This window comes from Ursus maritimus, unplaced genomic scaffold, assembly GCF_017311325.1.
Source record: "Ursus maritimus isolate PB19 unplaced genomic scaffold, ASM1731132v1 scaffold_6, whole genome shotgun sequence".
NCBI classification, from domain to species: Eukaryota; Metazoa; Chordata; class Mammalia; order Carnivora; family Ursidae; genus Ursus; species Ursus maritimus.
This window is the reverse complement of record NW_024426774.1, coordinates 31240224-31252651: the sequence shown is the minus strand read 5'-3', so window position 1 is coordinate 31252651 and position 12428 is coordinate 31240224. Positions and strand designations below refer to the sequence as shown.

The 12428-nt window shown below is 39.4% G+C and overlaps 1 protein-coding gene across 3 annotated transcripts in view; it reads left to right on the top strand.

Moving 5' to 3' along the window:
* Positions 1-11983, top strand: part of THUMPD2 (THUMP domain containing 2) — a 28797-nt gene extending 16814 nt beyond the window's left edge. For all 3 annotated transcript variants that reach the window (XM_040623140.1, XM_040623139.1, XM_040623141.1), the window contains 2 exons: positions 8115-8223; positions 11175-11983. In XM_040623140.1, the coding sequence (XP_040479074.1) occupies positions 8115-8223; positions 11175-11580 (515 nt within the window). In that variant the 3' untranslated portion in view covers positions 11581-11983. The remainder of the gene's footprint in view (positions 1-8114; positions 8224-11174) is intronic.
* The last annotated feature ends 445 nt before the right edge of the window (positions 11984-12428 follow it).

Genomic DNA, 12428 nt, shown 5'->3' with positions numbered 1-12428 from the left:
CTAGGATCATGACCTAAGCCGAAACAGATGCTTAACCAACTAAGCCACCCAGGCACCCCTCTGTCAAGGTTTTTAAGGGGACTCTGTACATAAGATACAGGTTTCTAGAGGAAACCAGTGGATGATGAGGCTGAAATCAGCTTTTATGAACTCTAATTTCTTTCAGAAAGCTGTTTTGGGGGGACTTTCAAGAAGATTGGGATGGCTTCCTCAGCTGTTGCAGAGCAGTGATTTTTTCAAACCCTTTACAATCTCCAAAGTGCTTCAGAGGCATCAGGAAGGAAGTACCCAGCTGTCTGTCTGACCTCTGCCATGCTTCCACCTCCATTTTTATCTACTTTCATGTGGGGGGCATTTTCCATAAGATTTCACTTTAAAAACAAGCAAAGGGGTTCAAGTGTTGTTGTTTTTCAGTGTTGAAAACAAAAAGTTCTCTGTGGCACCAAGCAGACAAAGGAAGGATCATTCTAAGTACCATGTTAAGACTAGACAATAGCAGGGAGGATGCAACCAGGAAACAAAGAAACTAGTTTCAGGCTGTTGCAATAATCCAGTAAGAAATGAGGTGGCTCGGGCTCAAGTGCTATTTACAGAGAGGTCAGATACTTAATTTTTGAAGGTAGAGCGAGCAGGATTTGTTGTTGGATTGAATGTGGCATGTGAGAAAAAGAGCAAGAATGACCCAGCTTCCTGGCTTGCGCAGCTGGAGGGTGGGGTTGCCATTCACTGAGTCGGGGAGAACTGCTGGGGAGCAAGTTGAAGTTCTGGCGCCTGTTAAGTTCCACGTGATCATTAGGCGCCAACTGGAGAAGACAGCAAGTTAGTAGCCCCAGACCCAAATCTGGAGTGTAGGGGAGAGGTGAGGCATCGTCAGTATAGTTAACATTCAAATCCAGGAAATCGCCTAGGGAATGAGTGTAGAGAAGGGAAAGAGGCCTGGGGACGAACAGAGCACTTGAGAATCGAAGCTATGCTAGGTTACACCAGCAGCAGCCGGCAGGGCACATTTCCCTAAGCCATTGCTGAGGCTAGATAGTATCATCCTATTGCAGTATTGCAGTCTTGGAAACTATAAATTTGATACATTTTTCAAACTTTTCCTCAATTACTAGTGCGATAAAACATTTTTCACATTATGTCATTTGTAGATTGTTCTTTTGTGAATTGTACTCAGAGTAACTTTCTGGAGGAAAGAATAAACCATCTATTTTAAATTGTTTCATCATCCTAACCTTTTAACATTAAATTTCAGTCTAGAGGGAACCATATATATCTTGTGTACATAAGGCCCAGCATTAACTATTTAATAATTAGCCCTTCATTACACATCTTTACTTGAGAGGTGGACATTGTAGCTAGAGCCAAGTGTTTATTTTCTTCACTGATTTGGTTTTACCTTTAAAAGCTTTAGTCATAAACACAATTTAGAATGTCGAGACCCATGAATCAGTCCCTTGTTCAACATTGACAGGTGTGAGGATCTCACACCTTTTTTTACTGTAGTAAGAGCACAGAGACACTTGAGAGTCAAACAGACCGAGTATAAATCCTGGCTTCCTCATTGTTTCTCCAGTGTGTGGCCTTCAGCAAAATCCTGGACCTCTGTGTCTTGTCGTGTAAGTGTGAAGGTACTCCCTACTTCATAGAGCCTGTGGTGGGGGTTTACCACATAAGCACATTGAGTACATAGCCTAACTCACAGCACGATTAAAGACCTCTGTAAATGTGGATATGTTTAGGAAGTTAGTAATACTCCCATCATGATTCGTTTCTGCAGAATCACTGTCTTTGTTCTCTTTGTGTTTAATGACTGTATTTTTTTTCTACTTTTCTAGTGATGTTTACTTTGTAACTTTCTACTGGTATGAAAGTAGATGATCCTTTAATATGCAGAAATTGCTTGTGTTTATTCCTAAGTTTTAATTATCATGAAAGTTTGGAACCAAATGAATATTATGTTACAGGCTATCTTAGGAACTAATTAGTCATTGGTTAGGCTTTGTTTTTCATTAATCTACAGATATATATACATTCCTAGGATAAGACAGCTGTAGTATATACACATTTGAGCAAAAGAAACACATGTATAAGTTAATTAAAATGACAAAATTGTTGACAGGTGAAAAAAGGAATGTTTTCATTTCCAATTAGACACTATATAGTCTGTCACACATTACTTTGGGGAGAGTTTTTAACAAGCGTATTGCCAACAACTGTGCTTTGTTCTCAGGTGTCATTCATTTCAACCCCTGTAGGAGGAAGACGTGCTTTTTTTCAGTACACCCATAAGCTGCCATAATGTGCTGGTTGCGTTTTCTTTCATATCAGTGTGAGTTTTCCTGCAGTACCTATCCTGCCCTTGCTGGCCTGGGCCCTGTGTTCCAGCCACGTGCCTTATGGCCCATGCTGTATTATGTGAGACTCATGAAGCCTCCAGGCTGCCCACTGGGGAATCAGAGGAAATGTGGGAAGCGATGGGTTAGGTGTACGTGGAGTATGTGGAAATAGGGAATAAGAAGTTTACCCCAAAGAGTTGAGTGCTTTTTGGTATAATGGCTTTTAGTTTGTTGTGTGGTATCAGTCCTTTTTTATTATTTGATAACACTTGTATTCTGTAATAAACTCCACAGTAATAAGTTTTTTAAAGCACGTGTTGAATGAGAAAGTTAATAGAGTTTCCATTTCTCAAGAGAGCTGATGAACACATTACTTAAGTAAAACGTTTGTAGACATTTATGATCCACTGAGGGCCTTGGTGACATCACTGATCAAATGAAACCGATCTGTTTATAGGCACATCCGCATTTACTCCAGAACATAGTAGTTATTTCAAGGAGACTGAGCCCTAAGACAGCTAGTTATCAAGTGCAGCTAAAGAAAATGCATCTAACTCTCATTCTGTGAAGCATGACTTTTCATTTAGATCAAATGACTGTTCTAAATTAACTTTGCTCATTTTCAATTCCAAGTTTTCTTATGTACATAAACAAAATGAAGCTATAGCTATTAATTTATTGGTTCCGTTAGAAGAGCTTTGCAGACAGTTAAAGGTCGCCGGTTTTATATCAGTGTTATCAGACGCTTCAAGAAGAAAATCCATGAAATCTGTTCCAGTGCTGCTTTAGCTTTTCTTTTTCCCAGTTCTTGGAAATCTAGGAAGTTTTTTCTGTCGAAGATAACATCTTTCATCATTGTGAGTGCTATTGCAAATTCAGCTCAGAACTGCATGTGTGTTTCTTTATGCAGTATCTAGTGGTGATTAATATTCTACCAACGAAATCTATGAAGCAGAAATGTACTTGGAATTTGGCGTGGTACCCACATAATTCACAACTATCTTCAAACAAGCTCTGATGTTCTATAAATGAAATAGAAACTTAAACTATCAAATAATAAACTTCAAAAAACATTTTTTCAAAAACCATTTTTAAAATATACGTGGGGTGACTGACTTGCAGACTTTGTGATGAAGATTGTTGCAAAAAAATAAACAGACTTCATAACCGAACACATTTTATTCCCTTGCCCTTCGTCAGTTGGGTTTAAAAATATTTAAGCCTTCAAAGAATGGCTCTGTGGATCAGCCAAAGTATTCTACAATTGTCCTATCAAAGTTTTTTTAAATAAACCAATAGGTTAATTGTGGTTGCATTTTTTTTTAATCCATTGGAAATCTGTAATCAAAGAATTTAATGTAATGCCCCAAAACTTAAGTTTTTGCAATTTTTGATGAATTGCAGCTATGAAAAACAAAGCTGGCAACAGGAGGACATTAAAATCTCTAAAAACACCAAGGAAGAAACGAACAAGTTAAAACTGAGAGCTCAATAATGCACAAGATTTAATTCTGAAATTCTACAAATACAGCTTGGATATCTTATAGGAAGAATCTTCTAATGGCTTTCTTAAATTGGATAAATGTATATTCTAGAATGGAATGAAATCAAATTGAAAAGGGCTTAGATTCTACAGCCTCTGCACTTGATAAACCATTTAAAAGAACAGTAGAGACAATTTATCTGAGGCTTGTGTTGCGAAAATGTTTGTCAAAGGCACTCTAAATGGAGAGACTGAACTGGAGAGCTGAAATATTTACACTTTCCCTATGAAAGAAATAGAATTGAGAGTATCCTCCAGTTAGCAGAATTTGCTCTGAGCTCTACTGTTACTTTAGAACCTATGGCTGTACTATTACTTTAGAACCTGTAAATAAAGTATTTTCTGAAAGAAAAATATTAGAGTCTACAGAGAAGTTTATTAGCCATACAAGTGAAACTTTGAAGAGTATTGCAGGCAGTTTTATGAAAAAAATTTGAAGTCCCTATTTAAAAAAAAATACTATATTCTTCAGAAAAATATCCATAATGGCATCAGATTAGAGACTGATACATCTAAGAAACGAATCAGTATAAAAATACAGACCACAAAAAATCATTGCACTTGTTAATTTTAATGTTAAAATAATATCTTAAAAGTTTGTGGGGTTTTTTATTTCAATGTGCCCAGATATTATTTTTTGGTCCACTGTAATAATAAACCCAATTTGTGAGAAAATAAATATTTCAAAAAGTATGTAATCTTATTTCTCATCATCTTGTTCTTGAAAATGTTCCTGTTTGGACTATAAATTAAAAGGTCACCAATTCCAGATGCCAAACTACATTTTGCATATTTAAGACTAATTAAGAGCTTCTGGATTAGGACGACAGAGTGAAACTTTATTGAAGGTTTCATATTCTCCTGCACTTATTGAAATAAGGAATAGTAAAAATAGAAGGAAAAAAAATCAGCATCAGCAACCAAAGAAAGGGCACAATCTATATGCAATAAACTTCAAAATCTGGCCACAATGGAAAGAAACAGGAAGTTATAGAGCAGTATAGTGAATAGAATAGTGGCTGTTTACAAGGTACTGACACTAAGTGTGACCCCAAAAATATGCCCATCCAAGATGTCATTTTAGTACAAAGACGTTTTCAAATATAAAGTTTAGGTGGGGGCACCTGGGTGGCTCAGCCGGTTAAGCATCTGACTCTTGGTTTCAGCTCAGGTCACGATCTCAGGATGGTGAGATTGAGCCCTGCGTGGGGCACCACACTCAGCATGGAATCTGCTCCAGATTCTCTCCCTCTCCTCCACCCGCCCCTTGCCCTGCCCCCACTGATGAACATGCTCTCTCACTCTCTCTCTAAAAATAAATAGAATCATTTTTTTAAAAAGTTCAGACAACATTTCACTAATAAACCCTTTAGGGGAAAATTTTAATAAAATCCAAACATCTAAGAGATAAATCAATTGAAGAATACAGAAAGCCAAGACAAAACGATTGGTCATGAGGCCTGAATCAACTTAAATATACAACTGATTTTAAACAACTGTGAGAATTACAGACACAGGACAGAATACAAATTCTATAAATCCAGACAGTGGAAAGAATGTTCAAACAGTAGGACGTATGAGGAAAGAAAATTGGAAGGGTCTGCCCAATTTTGTAGAAGATCTTAATTTATTTAGTCATTTGTCTAAATATATGCACAAAAAGGTATCTTAAAGGCTCTTAAAACCTATTGGAAGAAAATATATTAGGGCCGTAATCCTGAGTTTTAAGCAGTTCTTACCCATTTTGCTCCTGGAAAGAGGGAGAAATAGAGCAGTTCTTTTGTTCAAGACACACCAGTATGTTAAATTTTTTTCATGGTCTTGAATCATCCTGCAGAGTTGTAAAAAAGAGATGATTTTTACATATTTGTTTTGAGCTGTTTCTATTTCAGAATTGTATCTCCCTAGTTACAGGCAAACTCTTTGTTCGCAGGCAGCTCAAAGCATTTAATAATTTAAAAGATTTTACTGTGTTGAAGATCATGGGTCAGGTGCTCATGATTTCAGGAGTTTCCTCATCAGAAACCCCGGAGGTGGGGCCTTCAGTCAATTCTGATGCACACTAGGTAGTAGGTTTGGGATGAAGGGGGCGAGGATTTGCATTTGACTTATACTATGAGATACTACTGCTGGTAGCTCCTGATGACGCTGCCTGGGAGATACTGAGGCTCTGAGAACCACCGCACGAGGAAAGGAGTGGGAAAGAGGCCCATCTGGAAGCAGTTGCCCTGCATGGCGTTGGAGGAGCTGGGGGAAGGACGTGCTATGTTCTGCAGAGCTGCTTTGAAGGATTCCGGCCCACTGGTCTCTACCTGGCTGTCATCCTCCCGTACATCCGGAGAGGACATTGTACATAATAACCACAACAAGACCTAACCGTTATTGAGTGCTCACTCCGTGCCAGGCACTGTTCCAAATGCTTTCCATAAATGACTTGTAAACTTCTGAGATAGGTCCTCTTAGCACTTTACAGACAAGGAAACTAACACAATAACTTCCCAAAGTCCCCTAGCTAGTTAGTGGCAGAGCCAAATCCAAGCTGTCTGATACCAGGGCCTGCCTGCCCTTTCCTACACATCCACAAAAGCTTATTTTATGTTCTATTGGAAGAGAGCATTGCTCAGTTCTAGAACTTTTTGAAAGAATTGTTCTGTTAAGTTTGTTCCTTCAACTTCTAAAATTATTTAAAGCAGTTTAGCAGATTATATAATACAGAGTAGGAAAGTTGCAAATAAAAATAGAGACTGACAAGGAAAAAAAAGTTAACCAAACCTGAACAAATTGGGCAGCTAGTGTGTGTGTGTGTGTGTGTGTGTGTGTGTGTGAATGCAAAAGAAAGACGAGGGCTCAAACTTCAGAGTTAACTACTCTGTGGTTTCTCGTGTATAAAACATCCGATAACCATGATTGCCTTCACTGTAAATTGCCTTGAATAGCTCTGCAAAAAGGATAGAAACAGTATTTAAATGTACATGTCCTAGATCAATACCCTAAAACTAAATGCATGAAGTTAAAATATGACTTGGGTGCACCTGGATAGCGCAGTCGGTTGAGCAACCGACTCTTGGTTTTGGCTCAGGTCATGATCTCAGGGTCATGAGTTCAAGCCCTACATCGGGCTCCACACTTGGCACAGAGTCTGCTTGAGATTCCCTCACCCTCTCCTGCTGTGCTCTCCCCCACCCCCAAATAAATAGATAAATCTTTAAAAAATATATGACTTAGGAAAAAAAAAAAAAAAGAATTCATCCCTGGCTTTAAAAGAATATTATCCTGAGACTTTCTCTAACAACCTATTCTTTCTTCTACTAATCTCAAGCAAGGGTTAGAACTAGGTGAGATTATCAAGTATTCATTAGACTTTCCCAGGTAATGGGACTTTTTGTTTTGTTTTTAAATTTCCAGCCAACAAAAATTTATATGGTATTCAAAGTAGTAAAGAATATTTAAATTTTATTTGATTTTTACAGAATTAGATGCTATTCAAAATGAAAATTGGGACATCTACCTTATGAATATCCAATTTACATGATGGATGGCAAGTAAAATAAGTAGAAAATGAAAAGTATACTCAGAAAATGTAGAAGTTAAGATTATGTGTACTACCTTCTGATAATCTAATTTCTGAGAAATGTAAGCATGAGAAAAAAATTTGGATTTAGTAATCAAACACTGTATTCGATTTTGTTTAGTGATAATATTCATTTTGTTGATTTGCTTAGCCTTTTGTCTGGTCTTAGGACTTAAGCAGATGTTCTTAATTAACCTTTTGGGTCTCCTTTAAAATTTCAGTGAAAGCTAAGATCATCTCCTTTAAAAGCAAATAGATCTACACATGCAAAATTATAAATGTAACTATGAAGATGGAGATGAAAATTATAGAATATCATTTGTAGAAGGTTCTTGTAGACAAATGAACGTTTTTCTTCTTGGTTCTGGCAACTTTCTAGTCATGTAACATGTTTAGAGAATTCAATTTTCTGATTAAGATTCTGCTTAATTTATGTCATTTTATCATAACAGAAAAACCAGTTTTCAAAGAACAGAATATAATGACATTACCATTTATTTTTTAGTAAAAAACCTTTTGGAAACGTAATTTCTTGGAAACAATGTTAGCAACCCTAAATTTTATTTAATATGCAAAAGTAATTCTGCATACTTCAATTTTCTCGTATTTAGGTTGTAAATATTTGAATTTAATGTAACTGGATTCTCTGGTTTCTGTATTTCAGAATTGCCACTGCCCTCAGAGAGTGTAGATATTATTATTTCTGACATTCCATTTGGGAAAAAGTTTAAGTTAGGGAAAGACATCAAAAACATTCTACAAGAAATGGAGAGGTAAGTTGCCGAGTTTATTTTTATAATTTTTGAGTTATTGGGCATCTAACTAAAATATATCCTAGGTCTTCAGTTAAGATTTGATTGCATCTTAGTAATTCCCTAAAGCTTTTGTAGTTTAATTTTCTGAGGTTTCAAATCAGAAGCTTATAATTGAAATAGTTATTCCATATTGACTTATACTATGACAAGTTTTATTCTGAAAAAGATACTAATTTGTTATTCTTGCCTGAAATTTGAGCATCTGAAATAGTGACGTGTATTTTATTCACCGAAGTAGGTAATTTACGTATTTACTCCTAATCTTCACAAAAACCCTGCCTCCTCTGTGTTAATCCGCAGCACTCTACAGACGAGAAACCGGGACTCAGAAAGATGAACTTTCTCAAGATCACAGCTACTAAACCACACAACACTTCACATAAGGAACATTCAGTAACAGAGCGGTTACAACACTGCTGACTGTAGAAGGAAGGTGCAGAAGTGTTATTCATGTCATGGTCTCTAAGGTCAGCCTCAGGGAATCTAATTCAGTGAAAGTATTTCTTTGAGAGGTTCAAGCAGTGAGACCAGTTTTCTGATCACTTAAGCTGAGACAGGAGAGAACCTAGAACACAGGAATAAAAAGATATGACTAAGAGGTCAGTTCATGAAATCGTCTCAGTTGGGCATTTGATAGAGCAAGACAACATAGATGTTCGAGAGCCTGTATACAGATAATGTCACCAATAGAAAAAATGAGCCATGGGTTTTGGGTGGAGAAAATTCAGTGTCAAGGCTGACATTCCATAAGAAAAATTAAAGCTTGACGTAAAGTCTAAGCCCATCTAAGAGCCATCTCAGCTCCATCGTGTGAACTGGGCGCTCCACACTCCTTTGTGTATTATCTTATGTCTAAGCAGCCTCCCCTGCTGCACAGTTAACCTAACCCTTGACATGTGAGGTGAGATCTCTTTCTGGGCAACACCTACAATTCAGACATTTCCTCAGCTCCTGTACTCCCTTCTGCCTGATAACACGTTTCCCTCAAGCAGATTTTGCAACCCTGACTTCATATTAAAACCATTTCATGAGCTTTTGAAAAACTCTGACACTTATTCTCCACCCCTCCCCACTGAGGTTCTAATTTAATTGTTCTGGAGTGGAACGTGGGTGTATTTCTTAACCACCCCGGGCTGATTCTGTTGTGCAGCCAGGGTTAATAACCACAGCCTTTGTGCCTAACTAGGTAACTCACCAGCCATACATACTATTAAGCCAGCTCATGGTGAAATACTAATATGTGTGAGCAATGACTTACATTTAGCCTGGAACTTTCCAGAAGGTATTCAAGATTTCCCCTCTAATCTGAAGGCCTCAGTAGGATCAGTGTATGTTATTTGGAGATAAGGAACTTCTATGACCGTGCCTCCCTGACACCTGCCCACAGTCTTTATGGTTTGATTTTTTACTTTTTATATAGTTCGAGGTTTTATACAGGCAGTGTAGCATAAGACAGTGTAGTTTGGAGACAAACTTGTCTTGATTTGCTGATTGTTGAGGTGAGAGAAAGCTACTTGAGCTCCTGACATCTTTGTCCGTCGTGGGGGAGATTCCCTGTAACTCTTGGCCCTCGAGCTGTCACCTACTTCCTTACCAATACAGCCACACTTATTGAAAGAATAGTCTACACTTGACATCTCTGCTTCCTCACCTTCCAGTCCCCCTTCGATTCTGGCAGACCAACATTTGCTCCTGCCCTCAACCACAATCGCTGTGTCCAGGTTCACTAATGACTTCTTGTAATCCTAGTCACTTGTTTGTCCTGCAGCATTAGACGCTGTTGAGACCATTCCCTTCTGGAAAGTGTACACCTTTGGCTTCCATGCCATCACTATTGTCCAGACTCGTAGGGTTATGTTTCATGGACCCTTCTCCTCTCTCCTCCCTTAAGTGTGAAGTCTCTGTTCCTTGGCCCTTTTTCTCTTCTCACTCAGTACTGCCACACCCCCCCTTTTCCTCCACCGTTTCGGCTTTATCTGGCTTTATCTACGTGTACTATTGAAAACTCTGAAATCTCTACCTCGAGCCCTGGTCTTCTCCTTGCCTCCAGGCTGTATATCCAACTGTGGATTAGAGTTCACCCCACCCTGTTCCTTAGGTCCCTCACCAGATTCCAAACAGTGTTCTTTCCCTCCCTCCCCCTCCCATCCTCTCTGATTCACCCTCCTGCTGAATTCTTCCAGTGCCTCCTCCTCCTCACGGCTTCCTGTCTGCTGCTCTTCTGCCTCCAGCTCCCTGTCCTGCTCCAGTCCCTCGCTGTCACTTGGCCTGCCTCGCTTCTGCTTGTCCTTAACGCACGGCGCAGGTCTGGGAACCCCCCTGATGCGTTCCCGGGGGCCTCAGACTCGCCCGGGCGGTAGCATTTGGCACCCTCCCTAACCCTCCGCTGGCCTCTCTCCCACGTGCAGCGCACTTCCGCAGTTCGGTGGACGGTGGCGGGCGCCCTTTTTCCGCCTAGATGCGCTCTGCAGAATTTGGTCAAGCGATTGCATCTCAGGGTCTTCCCTTCCTCTCCTGCTCTTCCCTGTTGTCCTTCCCTTGAGCTAGTCCTCACTCTCTCGGGTGATTTTCTTCTGCCATCAGCCTACTACCTCGGATATATGCTGATTCGGTAGGATTCTTTCATTTGCCTTTTCCTTTGTACTTATTAGAATGTGACTATGAATTACTTGGAGGCTTGCCTTTCAAGTAGAGTAAAAATAGATAATTAAAGCAGATTTGTGCTAGTGACTCTGTGATTACTATAATGAATATGCATTATGGAAGATACTACCTAATTATCAAAATCCTTGTGTTTAAATAGATAAAATTAAATTTCAAATTAAAAACACCAAATATTTTAAATAAAGTGGGATTGCTTGTTGTCTAAAAAGAAAGAAATACTCATGCCGATTACCATTTTTCGTCAGAGTGCTGCGCGTCGGCGGAACCATCGTGTTGCTGCTCAGTGAAGATCACCACAGGCGCCTTCAAGATTGTGAACGGGGCGGCATCCCTTGGAATTCCAAGGGCAGCCACACAGATGAACCTGGAATCGAAAAGTGCTTGAATCCTGGAGAGAAGACTGACCTATCAGACACAGTGTCATCCTCAGCCGAAACCAGTGGCCAGGGGGACTTAGACAAAATGCCACCGTTTGGCTCTTTGGTGCCGGTGGACCGCTACGGAGTGAGCCTAGGGAGGACAGGTGCATTCATATGCAGGTACAGGAAGTCGCCCTCTTCGGCCGCTAGCCGGCTTGCTGCTGTGAGCCGGTTCCAGTCGTCCCAGGGCAGCTGCACAGCCCTGAAGGCGGTTGTCTCCGGATCCCGGTAGGCCCCGCAGTCCCAAGGAAGCAAACTCCCCTGAGGACGGGAGATGTGGCTGCTGGACGCAGGTTCCCAGTAGAGTTCTGCTTTATACCCTAAGGAGCTAAAAGTCGCCGACCAAGACCAATGAATGAATATTTATACTAAAGGACTCTTAAACTTCGTATTCCGTCGGAAGGTGAAAAGTTCTGCCCTGCCTGCACTGTTTCTGAGCAGACGCTGCAACTTGGAGCAAAGGTTTTCAGAGGTTCACGTAAAGTATGTTGCAGTCATCAGAAGGTTGGTGATGTTTTCACCATCAGATTTTTCTAAATGTAGAAACTTTTTTATGTCTTCTTTTGATACTAAACTTGATTTTTAAACATGCAATTTTCTTCTCCATTGGAATAAAAAATAATTTTTATTTGCAATACCTTTTATTTGTCCCATGTGACATGAAACATTAATGGGAATAATAACTATGAATCAAGCCAGTGTCCTCCAGTATGATAGAAAATAAAGTCTGCTCTTTTTCTAAAAGCATTAATAAATTATCACCTCTCTCATTTAAATTAAATACATTTCTGTGTTTACTACTTGAGAAGATCTTCTTAATAGGAAGTTGATGAAAATACAATTTTCATTTTTTTCCATAGTCTAAAGTAGTGGCTTGGCTTCTTGGCTGTTTTAGTACTATTTCAACAACCTTCCCGTGTTTGGGAAATTTCTCACCTTGTGAATCCCACCTCTCCAAAGGAGAAGTTGAAAAGTTCTTTTCCAGCTGGGGCGTGGCATGTAACCTAGTCCACTAATCAGTGTGGGGCTAGTGAGGCACAAGGGATGCGTGGAATTTTTACCTGAGAGCACTTCACAGTA